At 40.7% G+C, this 13397-nt stretch overlaps 1 protein-coding gene across 5 annotated transcripts in view; it reads left to right on the plus strand.

The window, feature by feature from the left end:
• Positions 1-8229, plus strand: part of CTPS2 (CTP synthase 2) — an 80264-nt gene extending 72035 nt beyond the window's left edge. For all 5 annotated transcript variants that reach the window (XM_064499702.1, XM_064499712.1, XM_064499707.1 and 2 more), the window contains 2 exons: positions 4858-4968; positions 6661-8229. In XM_064499702.1, coding sequence (XP_064355772.1) covers positions 4858-4927 — 70 coding nt within the window. In that variant the 3' untranslated portion in view covers positions 4928-4968; positions 6661-8229. The remainder of the gene's footprint in view (positions 1-4857; positions 4969-6660) is intronic.
• Positions 8230-13397: the final 5168 nt, after the last annotated feature.

The following is a 13397-nucleotide window of genomic DNA, read 5'->3' on the forward strand; positions in this document are numbered from 1 at the left end:
TGAATCCCATGCATGGGACTCAGCTGAATCTGAGATGTTTTATTCCTTCCAGATATATTCTGGCCTCTCTGTTTTGATATTTTATAATGCAATGTCCTAGTGAAGACATTATCCTAGGTCCACTCTGTGAGTGCAAGTGTCTGGCAGGTTAGAAGTGGGGAGTCTTAGGCATGTGCTGAGGGGATTCACTGGTGAAATGATGTTTCATATAAGCATAGGATCATATGAGGATGGTACATAGTACTGCTTTATAAAGATAGTTAAGGTAAAGGTCTGTAAATATGTACTGAGAAATACGGATGCCTGGAATTAAAACCATTGCACAATCAAACATATATTTATTTTAGATATTGTTTTAATAATTAAAATAATTCCGATTTCTCTGTGGGGGAATAAATAATGTAATTGACAGGGTTTTTTTGCAAGGTTCTAGAAAGCTATAACAAATTTATTTTTTTAACAGCCACAGTCTGCATTAAATGCAGTTACATTTCTCTTCAACTTACATTGGGGAAAAACTGCACTTAGCTTAGTTCCTGCCTTTGCAGGCAATAGTATTACCATAACAGTTGTTTAATTTGTTTACATCTCTGGAAGAAGGCCTTTTTCTCAATTATATGTTAGAAAAGGACAAAAAACCCCTCCGAAACTGTGTCAAATAATTTTGTTTTTAAAGAATACATTGGAACATTGATCAGGATTTTCCAAATGAAACAAACAGGATTTTCGAGAAGTACCCATTTCACAGTGGCTCATGTTTCTGAATAAAAACATTTAAAGCAGGCAGTTCAGTGCTTTTGGGCAGCTGTTTGAGAAATACCGATTTAAAATTGATCTTGACTCTTAATTCTAGTATCTTTGCAGCTGAGATTGGTTGCTGAGGTGATGCATTTGAGCTTCAAGCCACATGTCCCCAGCTATCAGCTGAGTTCTGTATAATACTGATAGGAAATCTTCTCATCTTGCCACCGTCTGCATGTGTTAGACTGACTGAGGGATAGCAGGGGTACAACAATACTTCTGTCAGTAAAATAAAGAGGTCTAGAATGGATGTGAGTTTGGTAATAAAGGAGCACATGCAGGAGGATGCTCTTTTTCTTGCTTATATCCTGAGAAGATGGGGATGAGTGAACCTTAAAACAAAACAAAAGCCTATCATGTAATACCTCAACAGAAAATGTTTTCTTTGCTCCAGTCTGGAAATATCATGCTGCAACTCTTCCCTTAGCTAGTATTTCACTTTGCAGTGGATGTGTTTCCATTTACTACAGTTAGATTTAAAGAGGGTCAAAGTGACCAGAAGTCATCTGTATGCTGTCAGGGGACAGTCTTGAAGACTGAAGTGGTTGACCAAGTGCAATGATACCACATGCTGTGTGTTTTGTTGTTTTTCTCTTGACTGTATCCTTATACTACAGATCCCATGAAATGAAAGATGGAATAGAACTGCTATAGTACCCTTTTGCTGTGGGGGTCCAGTCTTGCCAGAACAGTTACAAACCAGATGAAGCGAGTGTCAGGATTGTACCTGAGATATTTATTAATTAATTTGTACACAAACTGAGAGAAAACTGGCTGAAGAAAACGTTAGCATATTTTTTCAGTTGAGGATTCAGTATGAAAAGAATTTCATAAAGGAAGAGCCAAGTTTATTTGATTTTTTTCTCTGCTTTTGTAACTGGTACATTTAAATAAGATTTATACAGCACACACAGTATTAGCAGCTGTGAGCACAAAATATCCATTTGATTTTTATGTTTAATATCTGTGTAGCAGTTCAGTGTAATCTGGAAGAAAGTACACATTTATTCCTAAGACAGATGATGACTCTTTTGTGGTTAATACCACATAGAGTTTTTCTTCAAATTTTTTCCAGTTGAATACAGTTCATATCATAGTAAATCTTACAAACTTGACATCACTATGGATTTGAAGCTAGAGCACCCAGGCCCAGATCTGCCATGGTTCATGAGTCCCTGTTTGCTTTCAAGTTCACCAGCAGCGGCTTAGCTCTTGAAGGAGTTCCGGTTTTCTTGGAGCCTGAGTTTCTCTTGTTAACATGATGCTACAGCTTCTGCAGGTGCTTGGAGCTCTCCTTGAAGTAGATGAAGCCTTGAGAGCCCCAAGGACAGACAGTTACTGAGGTACTTCCTCTGTCTTCCTGGCCCTCGTGGCCTGCTCCTGCACTTTGTGTTAGGGCAATGGGTGGGTGGGGAAAAGGAGGAATTCTGTGCGTCTGTCCATCCCGTGTTTCCTTTTGCCCTAAACTGACTCAACACCCAGCAGAGCAGCTCCAAAATAGGGTAGACTGAGAATGCTGCAAAATGGTCAAGAGCGCAGTGGCAAGAGCTCTTCTCTGGGAAGCGGAGTCAAACCTTGTACTGAATTGGGCAGAGTGGGAACAAGAACTAGGCTGATCCCCACCCTCTCCCTCCCCCAGTAAGTGTTTTAGCCTCTGGGCTAATGGCTAATTAAATGACCTGTAACTTCTGCAAACTGGAAGCAAGCCTGAAAAGTGGGGATGGATAGGTCAGTGAAATGACTGAAGCATCCAGCCTTGTGTGACTGCTACTATGAGTGACTCTCTCCAAAACTATACCTCACTGAGGAGGGGACAAGTGGTGATGAGAATCCTGGGTGGAGAGCAATGCCTAACTGCCTTGGAGAGATGAAGCTGGGCAGTCCTCAACTCACTTCATTGGTCCCTGAGCATTTTTACTTAGGTATCTGTTTCTCCCACTAGATTGCATAGGCAGCTTTGGCAGATTTTTTGGGCTCTGAATGTCACTGGGCAGTAAATGTCACAGAGTGTGTAAAAAATAAAAGCATAATGCAACACTCAGCTCTCTGAAGGCTTTGGGCCTAGACCAGGGCTATAGTGAGATGATACAACTCGGTGCAATCAGTAATTTTATTCTATGGTCTGTGGACAATTTTTGCTATTTTGCTGTGATGTGAAAATGCAAAACTGTTTTAATAATGCTGAATTTTTATTCCATGTTTCCATGGGTACTTTCAGAAAGGAGTAAGTACAGTATCAGTGATGTTGTGTGTGTGTGTGCATCTGGCATGCTTGATCGTACTGTTAACAACACTTTCCTCACTTGAGCTATGTAATTGTTTGCCAGCTGGTGAAATGATCAAATTGAGCATTTCTAGTTAAACTGACATGATCCGCTCTTTACAAGAGCAACATTAACAACATGTATGTAATCCAAAGAAAGTGCAGAATGCCTTAGGCAAAGTCTTAATAGATGTTAAAATATTTGGAATATCGACTTTGTCTTGCACAGAACTTGCTACAGTTATTTGCTGTAATTGTGGGAGGCTTTCTTAGCATTCTGAGGTAGAAATTAAGCGAGATGACTGTTGGTGCCGCTTACACTGTCCCACTCTTAAAATAGCTGTGTTTTTACTTAGTCTTTAATCTTCAATTATTCTTTTGCAAAGAGGAGAGGGTGAGATTCAGGATGAAAAGCAGTGCTCAGTAAAAAGCACTGGTATTGCTGGGTGCAGTTTGTTCATTATTCTAAATTACAGTCCAGATCAAAGATCTCCAGCTGTGGGGTTCCATAGTTCCTCCTGAAACATTACATAGCAGGCAGTCACTGCAGATCAACTGAGAGGGTTGGGGTAGGTGGGTCACATTCTGCAAAGATGATGGACTGGTTGTGTGCTTGATGTCTCAGTGGGAAGGGCATGGCCAGAGGTAGGGAGAGTCACGTGGTTGAGGTCCTGTTGGATGGAGTTGTAGTTTGTGATAAGAGTGGGGTTTGACAAGACAGAGGCATGCAGCAGCTGGAGTAGTGTTGGTGCCCGAGGCTGGCACTGGCATACCTACACAAATGAAGTCTGAGATACCTAGATCTGCTCTGTTAACTGAACCTTTCTCTCTGAAGTATCACAAAACTGACCAGAATTATTGCTGCTCACGTGCACTTGTCAGTTCCCTGGGCTCCCTGAGCTAACTTCTGATCTTGGGAAGTTCAAATATCTGAAAAATAGATTGTAGAGGTGGGGTGGGGTGGGGGGAGGTAGAAACTGGGGATTCCTCTGAAGAGGTGCGATTTGTCATTTAGAAGAGTTAAGATAAAGCTAGAGACCTGATAGACATCACCGGCCACAGACTGCACAAGGCCTTGTCCAGCTTACCGAGAACATGGTTTGTGAATGGTTCTTTCTTTCAGTCACTGTGGTGTTTCCCATCCTTCACTGTTTCCTTGTTCTAGCCACTTACAAAATGATCACTTGCATGGCAGTTTCTGTCCTGTGGAAAACAGTGTACTTGTCTCAGGAAATAGTTGAAGGGGATAAACTGGGTTTCCTGACAGGGAAAACTGTCAGGATGTTGCTTGGTGCAATGAAAATGATTTATGTTCTGACTGTGGAAGAGCATGAATTGTAATTTAAATATAAATTGGAGCTTTCTGAGTAAAGAAAGCTACAGTTGTCTGAAATTTTTCTTTGGTTAAAACAGTCATTTTTTGTCATAAATGAGAAATTCCTTCTAGTCTTATGCTGAACAGCTGCTATTCTCCATATTGTTAATTGTGATTGCAGGCACACAGCACCACCAAACTGTAGAACTAACATACAATATCCAAGCAAAAGAATATTGAACATACTATTTATATGGTGGATTATTGTTTCTCATCAGTTCTTAGACTACAAACTTAAGCCCATTCCTGCTGAGGAAGGCATTCTAAAATACCAAATTTGGTCATGAGCTTAAAGTAATTTTCTGGAAATAGGTTGCATTTGAGGAAAGTGTTTGTCATATGCATCTTCTGGGTTGGGGGGGTTTGCAGTAAAATATTTGTTTTAGAACCTTTCTCACCAATGTATTGCTTTTAACAGTGACAGCTACAGTGACCTCAGTGATGACAGTTCTCCAGAAAAAGAGTTTCCTAATTCAGGAACAAGCTAAAATGATTGTATGAGATCATAGAAACAGATGATGCTATTGAGGTAAACTGGATCATTTTGATACTGCTTTATGACATTTATCTCTTCTTGACTTAAAACAGCAGACAGAGTTATCTTGATTCTCCTTTTTGTTTCAAATCCTGTCTGAGAGCTTATCTTTTCTTCCTTGCCTGCAGCACTTAGTTGTTCTCCTCTTCTGCTGCTTAACTCTGCAACTGTATTATTAAAGTCTGCTGTGTGTTTTGGATACGGTTTATATGTAAGATGCTGTACAAAAACAAGTTATCTTAATGTTTGAAGATACAATCAAAGTACATTCAAAAATTGTGCTTTTTTGTTACTTGAATTTGCATGTTTGGATCATTGAGTACAGCATATTGACATGGCTTTTTATTTTGCCTTAATATTCTGCTATAACTGCATTTGATGCATTATTATAACAAAGGCATCCCAAGACAAATAGTTGGATTTAATCTACATTGAGATGCAAACAAGTTTTATAATGTTGGAGCTTTGTTGGCTGTAAGCTTTGCCAAAGTGATGTTCCTTCTAGGGTTAGTTGTTTTTTTCACCTGTAAAGATGGTAGCCATAGGTTTCCTTTTAGTTTGGAGATTGTGTTTACTTTGAGCTACCTGTCCTCTGCAGGCTCTTGGTCTGAATCTCAGTCTTATTTTATTTTTCCTACACCAGTTCATCAGAGTTGTGCCTGGTGTGGTACTCTGATCCATGTGTACATTCATGCTTTGTGGTATTTCTGAGCACTTCTGTGTGCAGGACGCAACTTTCCCCTCCTCTGATTTCATTTCCTTCATGTGGTGTAGTCACTAAGCGGCTGTGCCAGACAGGTAATTAAGGCTGCATATGAATGATGCATCTCCATCTGATGGCCTCATGATTAAAATACTGGCCTGAGATAGTAGAAATCTGAGTTTTGTTCTTAGCCACAGCAAAGGCTTCTTCTGTGAATCTTAATTGGTTTCTTCTTTTTCATGTATCCCACGTTAAATAAAGATAATAATAAGTTCCCAAATCATGAGAATGGAGAGATGTTAAGTAATTGCATGGATCTGGTGCATTCAGATACAGTACAGATGCATATCTTAAGAATGACCAATAAATAAATGGAAAAAATGCTCCTTATCACTTTTTCCTTTTGCACAGATCCTTCCATCTCCAGACATCACTATGGCTCTGTTTCTTGAGACTGACATCTCGTTCATGACAGCCCCTTTAGCTTTGACCTTGCTTTCCTCAATGGAATGTCTGCATGGCAATTCTCTTTTTACCCTTGCAGTTGTGACTTTTTCAGTGCTTGGAGCTTTTTTGATGCTTTAAAGTAGTCATCAGTAGTCAAGCTAAGTTTTTTGAAGATATTATTCATGGGTACCAAATGTATTCAGCAGAGTTACTCTAGAAAGGGGTAAATAAGTAATTGCAAGTATAAACATTGTGCAAGTAAGCATTGGCTCATTTATTTTTATTTCAGGGATAATTCTACCCAGTAATCAGAGTTGTATACACATGTAGACTATATTTAATTTTGTGTTTTTGCTTTATGCTGTTTGACCTAAATAAAATGCATCTACTTGGAGTATTTACCATAGAATTATTTCTAAGTCAGTCATCAGATTTGAGAGAAACTGTCATAAACATGAGGTAAACTGAGTTACAGAAGGAATTTTTATAATCATTAATTTTTTCCTTTCCTTCTTCCCTCCCCTCTCTCTTTTTAGGTTTTAGAAAGTTGGAACAGGACTATATTGGGTAGAAGAAAGCAGAAGAGTAAGCTGCTTAACTTCTTCGTAGTATCTTCTCCATACTATTTTCAAAAAATCTCTTTACAGAAGGCAATTTTATTATCCCATAGCAAAAACTCTTCTGTATGAATACTGTTTCTCTTTAAAATCATATAAATGGCTGTTTGTCTTAGTTGTTAATTGTTATTGATCTTGTCCTACATTGCAGAATGATCTCAGGTGAATATGTCTTAGTTCATTAGGTCACAGCTGTTCTTCATTTGCAGGAAGGATTCTTTGTTTTCAGTTAGCCGTAGAACAGTAAAATAAAATACATTCATTCTTGTGAATGAGGAGGGAATGCACTAAAAAGAGAAAGTTATTTTATCTGCGAGCAGTAGAGAATTGTCTCAGGTTGTTTCCATATTAAGCTTGTTGTGTATATATTTTTTTTACTTTTTTGCTATTCATGTACAAATGAGAAATTATGTTACTCTACTTCAGCCCTTTGTGATTATAATAATTGATGTTGAATATGCATGTCTTTTAACTTTGCTTCTTAAGTGATTTCACTTTGCAAAAGTTGAAGTTTGTTTGCTCTATTTCCCCTGAAAGTCTGATAATGCTGAACATAATTCTGATCTATCAAATTACAGAAGTGATATTAGAAGGCATTTTTGTATTTGTGTTTTGTATTTGTAAGAGAGAAAGTAAATACACTCAATGCAATCTGTACATTCGTGTGAAAGTTATAGAAGAAACAGTCATAAATCTGGAGCATAATCTGGGGTCCAGCCTTATAACACACAACTAATGTCAATAAATAAGTATAAAGATGGATTAAAGTTCATCCTTGCTCTGCCTCATCTATTGACGACTCCATGGGGCTCATTCCCCGGTAGGACAGAACAGTGTATTTTAATTCAGAAGTCATGAGCTGCTCTTCAGTCTGACAATTGGAGGGCATCCTGCAAAGCCAGGATTGCAGCCTGGAATCACTGAGACAGAAGGAGGAGAGAGGTGCTCTACTGTATATAAGGCTGGATCCCACCAGCAGTATGATGTCAACAGATCTGTCAGAGTGTGGACCTAAACTGTATGACAGGCTCCAAATGCCTGAGGCACCCTTTCCTAAAAAGAAAATTTCTGAAATTTGAGCTTTATCTTTCAGTTTGTTTTTGGGCAAAGTGTCTTTTTTTAATTGATCAAAATGTAAATATCTGTACAAAAATAAAATGCACCTTGTACCCTTTACATATTTGTAGAACAGTAAGTTTGCATTGCCTTAGAAAACCTCAGATTATACACCCAATTTCTCTATTCACTAAAAGAAGTGTAAATTGTAATCAAATGTAAACTATGCTTCTATAGCAGTGCTTTTCTAAAGTGGTTTGCAAATATGTGCCTTAGAAATAGCAGGTATTAATGGAGTTGGTATCACTATGTCTTTGTGTCAATGAGAGACACTGGCCACTGGTTTGTAAAAGATGAAACATTTCCTAATATTGTCTGTAATGTTCAAATATATTTTCAAATATATTAAATTGTGTTATTCAGAAGTGTTTAGATATTGTGTTAAAGTGTCATGATACCAGTTGTAAACTGTGGAGTCAGAGAGTGAGTTTTCCATTCGGTCATGTTCCAATTGTATTGTCTGTGATTGTGGCCACATCTGTTTATCTGATTCATCTGTTCCTGGTTCATCAAAATGAAACAGCAGGAACTAAGACTTTCAGTATCCCAGGAAACAACTAAAATTGGTTTTGCTTAGCTGTGTTACAGAGAAGTTGTAATTTATCCAAAATACAGAGGGGGAAAAAAAGACATACAACTTGTGCTGCAACTGAAAACAGCACCTTAATCTCCCAGGGCCTTTACCAACCCTTTTTCTGCTAACTGTGCAACTCAAAAGACTCAGTCCTGGAGATCAAACTTGTCACTGCCACAAAGGATTCCTCTCCAAGCTGAACTGACAGAGGCAGCAGCAAGTCATTTCCAAAATTGATCCTTTCACCCCTATGTAAGGCAAAGAATGAAAGGGTGCACTTCAGTGTTCAGTATCTTCCTCTTTTCATGTAACTGCTCCTCCAGTGTTTGAGCATCTTATTTTTCCCCACTGGTTGGCCCACGTGGGCTGCATGGTGGGCTGTCTCCAGTCTCCTGCACTAACCCAGCCCCCCTTTACATCTCAGAGATGCCGGAATCCACCAACATTGCCTGTCTCAGTCAATTTATTAATTTCATTTAATTTGTCTCTAACTCCTCTTCGTGGCCTCCCATCCATTTGCTTTCATCACCTTTATCTCCACCTTTTCCTCTATTCTTTCCAATTGGCCCATCCTTCCTTCAGATTTTCTGTTCATACTCTCACTGCCACCCCTCTGCCTTCTGACATCCACCCTCTTCCACACGTGTGGGTGCCGCCAGTAACACTGGCAGGTGTGCCCTCTCATGGCAGAAATAGCTCCTGGGTCTGTCCTGGCTCACACGCAGGAGGAAGCTGGCCTCCAGCAATGCGTGCTCTTCCTCCCAGATGGGTCAGGCTCAGACTGGCAGACTCCCTGATGTCTCAGAGCCACAAGTGTAACCCAGGAATGAGAGCTGGTTGTGCTGGGCTCCCTGGCGTGGTGAAAGCAGGGCTCTCTTCCTCACCACCAGATAGGTGCAACCTAGTCACCCCAGCAAGCTGGGCAAAGGGAGCCCTGCGGGTAGGTACCACAGTGTGTCTGCTGCCCAACAGAGTGCTGTGGGCACCTACACAGCCTGCAGGTGGCCTGCAGGCTGCCTGGGTTCTGCGGTTGATCACAGAGAGTGGCTGTATTCTAGAGGATTCTGGAAAGATCCTTTTTAGAGGTTACTGTATTACAAGATCGGTCCATTCCAGCCACGGCCTATTCCAGCCACCCTGATTCTCCCAAGAAAGAGCCTTTCCTGATCCACTTGATTCATCTGGGTACCAGCAGCCCCAGTTCCGCAGCTCTGTTTTTCTCCCAAAGGGGTTTATGATAGGCGCCAGTTCCTACCTAGTGGATGGTCCCGCATCTGTCAGTGCTACTGAGGGCAGAAGAATGTGTCAATGAGTCTGTAGGAGCGCCTAGCTTGTGAGAAGCTGAAAAGCAGCAGTCAGTACATGCTTCTGGAACTGGCAGTGTGACCAAAGTCATCAACCACATTGCTTCTAGCTCTCTCCTGAGCTGTTCAGCATTCAGTTGTTCATGTGGTGTACTGTTTTCCACTGCCTCAAATATCCCTGACAACACATATGCATGGTTTATGAACTCTTGCTCTAATGTGTAGATTTTGATGTGTTTAGACACTCATATTGAAACCAATCATCTCACTACAACGACCATGTATAAGGCACTCAGGAAAATGAAGGGCTGCCTTATAAATTGTCTTTCATTCAGTTCAAACCATTCTGTTTCCCCTCATGTGACTATGTAAATTTTTAAACCCTCAGGAACAAATACATGTTGAAATCGAAGTGTCTGTGACAAGGCATTTTATGTAGAACTTCTGCTTCTGTTAGAGAAAGAAGATACATCATTTATTTTATTTAGTCCAACTTCGAAATGTGTCCTTTAGGTGGAACTACTTAAAGTTCTCTCTTTCCTGTCGAGCGTGTGGGATGATGAGTTCAAATCCATCAGTACTTTGAAATGAAGCATAGTGGTCACAAGCAGCCTATGGCTAGGCTTCTCCAGCTAAAGAGAGAAAAAGAAATGAAAAGCCAGACTGTTCCGTTTGGTCTTTGGTTTGTGAATTCTCACAAACAGTCCTAAGTCTGAAGAAATGATTTCTAAGCATTGGCAGAGGGCAAAGTTTGAAGGTTGAATCTTATCTTTTTGAAGCAAATGCTTGTGAAATGGGCTTCTGTGTAATTTCAGATCTCTCATCCTGTTCCAATAAGGACCTTCAGTGGAAATGTATTCCTTTACATTTTTATGTTTACATCCAATACAGCAATCTAACAGCAATCTTTTGTCAGGGCAGGAAAGACAGCCTGCAAATACAAAAACCCACCAAAGTTTATCAAAGTGAGGTTGCTTATATGGATTTCATTTGCATGCGACTGAGAAATTTGGATTCTTTTAAGGGCTTACAGTGAAAGATAGCAGTTTGTTTTGGGCTTGTTATTCAAAAATACAATGTGTTATGAGAGAGAGAGAAAAAGAAAAATTTATTTACTCATGAGCGCCGACCTGCTTCTCATGTGAACATGTCTTGATGGACTTGGATCCATTCTTCCCCCCTTGGGAAGCATGAACTGTTGAGCCGGTGATCTAATGTATTAAACTATATAGTTCAGTACCACTGTTTAAAGCACCTTTTCGAGAACAGCAAGCTCTGAAATCTTAATTTTCCATTCTCTGGCTGATTAGGTTTACTGTAACTTAGACTCAAGGGCTATATTTGTAATAAATAAATTAGGGCAGGGGCAGTACTCTGTCTTGAGGCCAGTTGGAGTAGCCAAGATTGCCTCCAAACACCTAAACTTTCATGGACATACTAGAATGAGTCCAGTGAAGGGCCACAAACGTAATTAAGGTATTGAAGCATGTGTCATAGGAGGAGAGACTGAGAGAGCTGGGACTGTTCAGCCTGGAGAAGAGAAGGCTCAGGGGGATCTTATCAATGTCTATAAATATCTGATGGAGAAGAGTAAAGAAAACAGAACCAGACTCTTCTGAGTGGCACCCTGTGAGAGGACAAGAGACAATGGGCACAAACTGAAATACAGGAAATTCCCTTACATGTGAGAAAACACATCTTCACTGTGAAGGGTGGCTGAACAATGGAACAGGTTGCCCAGAGAGGTTGTGGAGTCTCCATCCTTGGAGATACTCAAAATCCAACTGGTCACACTGAGAAAACAACCTGTGCTAGCTGGCCCTGCTTGAACAAGGGGGTTGGACTAGACAATTACCAGGGGTATATTCCAACCTCAAGTATTCTGTGATTCAGTGAAACTCACTTACCAAAACTGCCTACTGGGAATAGTCCCTAGTGACTGCTAATCCTTAAAAAGGTGCATGGCTGTTTTCTGGCAGGTGTTAGTTATCCTGAGCTGAAACTGCTGCACTTTGCCAGCACAGATGATCATGTACCAGTTCCTAGATGTGTACTGTGACCTTGTATTGTTCACTAGCATAGAGATAGCTAAACCGTTGTGTGTAGGAAGACCTGATGCCAATTTCTGGATGTGTTGGAGGGTGACACACTTAAAACCTGTGCCAGAAAGTGGACCTATCCTGATACACCAACCATGCTCAGGTTTTTCCTAATGGAACATTTGGGAGCTTAGTTGAGCTGGGCCCGAGGCTGCCCTTGTTTGTAAACAAGTGAACAGCATCTGAGTTTGGATGTGGCCCTGGGGTAGGTACTGCACTTGGCTGATACTGTAGAGAAAGCCATCTCTTACTGAACATCTCTGTTCAAGTATTGTATCGCAGCAGCATAGGTCCCAACTGTTCCCTGTTTGACTGTAATCCTTGCATGTGAAGTGCTCTGGTATCTCAATAACATGCTTTAGCATGTACTTGCCTATGCTCCAAAGTAGCAAATACATTTAGGGCTGTGCTTCTTGGAAATATTCAGCTCTTTAGGCGTGCCATCTGAGGTTAAGAGATGTTTAGTACTTGGTGTTTAACTATGTCAGTGTATTTCTCTGGGACATAACAGTTCTTAAAGCAAATTTCACATCTCAAACAAGTCGGACATTATGGTGCAGTACTGTAATATGTACTGCAGTACATATGCCATGAGAGACTCTAGCTTACGTTTTACTTCATTACTGACAGACATATTCATGTCTCATGAATAATAAGGCTTAGGAAAGCTTTGAACAAAGTGGCTTCATGGAAATGAGCAAGTTTTTTGCCATAAGTTAGCGGAGCCAAGATTTCATTCCTAGTTTATTTAGCAGCTTGGAGAGAGAACCTGCATGTGCTAATGTATTTCCTGCAGAGAGGAAATCTGGTGGAGAGGTGTATAGCTGAGTTTTCCTGAGATGCTGAGGAGGATTTGCTTGGCCAAATAGGCTATTCCTTATTAGGAAGCACTTGGGCAGAAGTGGGCCAAATCCTGCACTGGCCTGATGTATGTGTGAAGCTACTGAAATAGTGCAGTCTATATATAGTAAGACAAAGCATGACTTTGTTGATTAAGAGTGGCACCAAAGAGGGCTACCTGTCACCTGGAGTTCACGGAGCTCAGACATGGTTCTCCTAAATTCTTCTGCAAGCATTGGAGATTATGAACAACAGCTTGAAAGAAGGACCTGAGTTGTCTGAAAGGCATTATCTGTACAAGCAGGAATCACAGCATCAAGCTAAAGGAAGTTTTCAGGAAAAAAGAGGCAAATTGGCATGACCAGAAGAGCAGGAGATTGCTGTTTGCCTACATGAGGGGGCTGAAATTTGCAGATAAAGGAGTAGGTAGGGAATTGAAATAATGTTACCCTTTGGGAGAGCACTTGGCCTCCTCCAGTATCCTGGGAAAACACACTCACTGTGACATGACAGGGGGAGGCAGCTTGGGAGCAGACAGACAACACAGTCCCTTCTGCACCTATGACTGAAGGATACTTGCGCCTTACACACAAGCAGGGGGAGGCTCCTTCACTTGGATATTGGCATATGAGTCTTGCTACACCTTTTTGTGCTCGATGTTTCATCCCACATGGTGCTTAGCTTTTCTGTCCTAGCACAGGGAAATCAATAGGTGTTGGTTCT

The sequence above is a fragment of the Dromaius novaehollandiae genome, chromosome 1, assembly GCF_036370855.1.
Source record: "Dromaius novaehollandiae isolate bDroNov1 chromosome 1, bDroNov1.hap1, whole genome shotgun sequence".
Lineage (NCBI taxonomy): Eukaryota > Metazoa > Chordata > Aves > Casuariiformes > Dromaiidae > Dromaius > Dromaius novaehollandiae.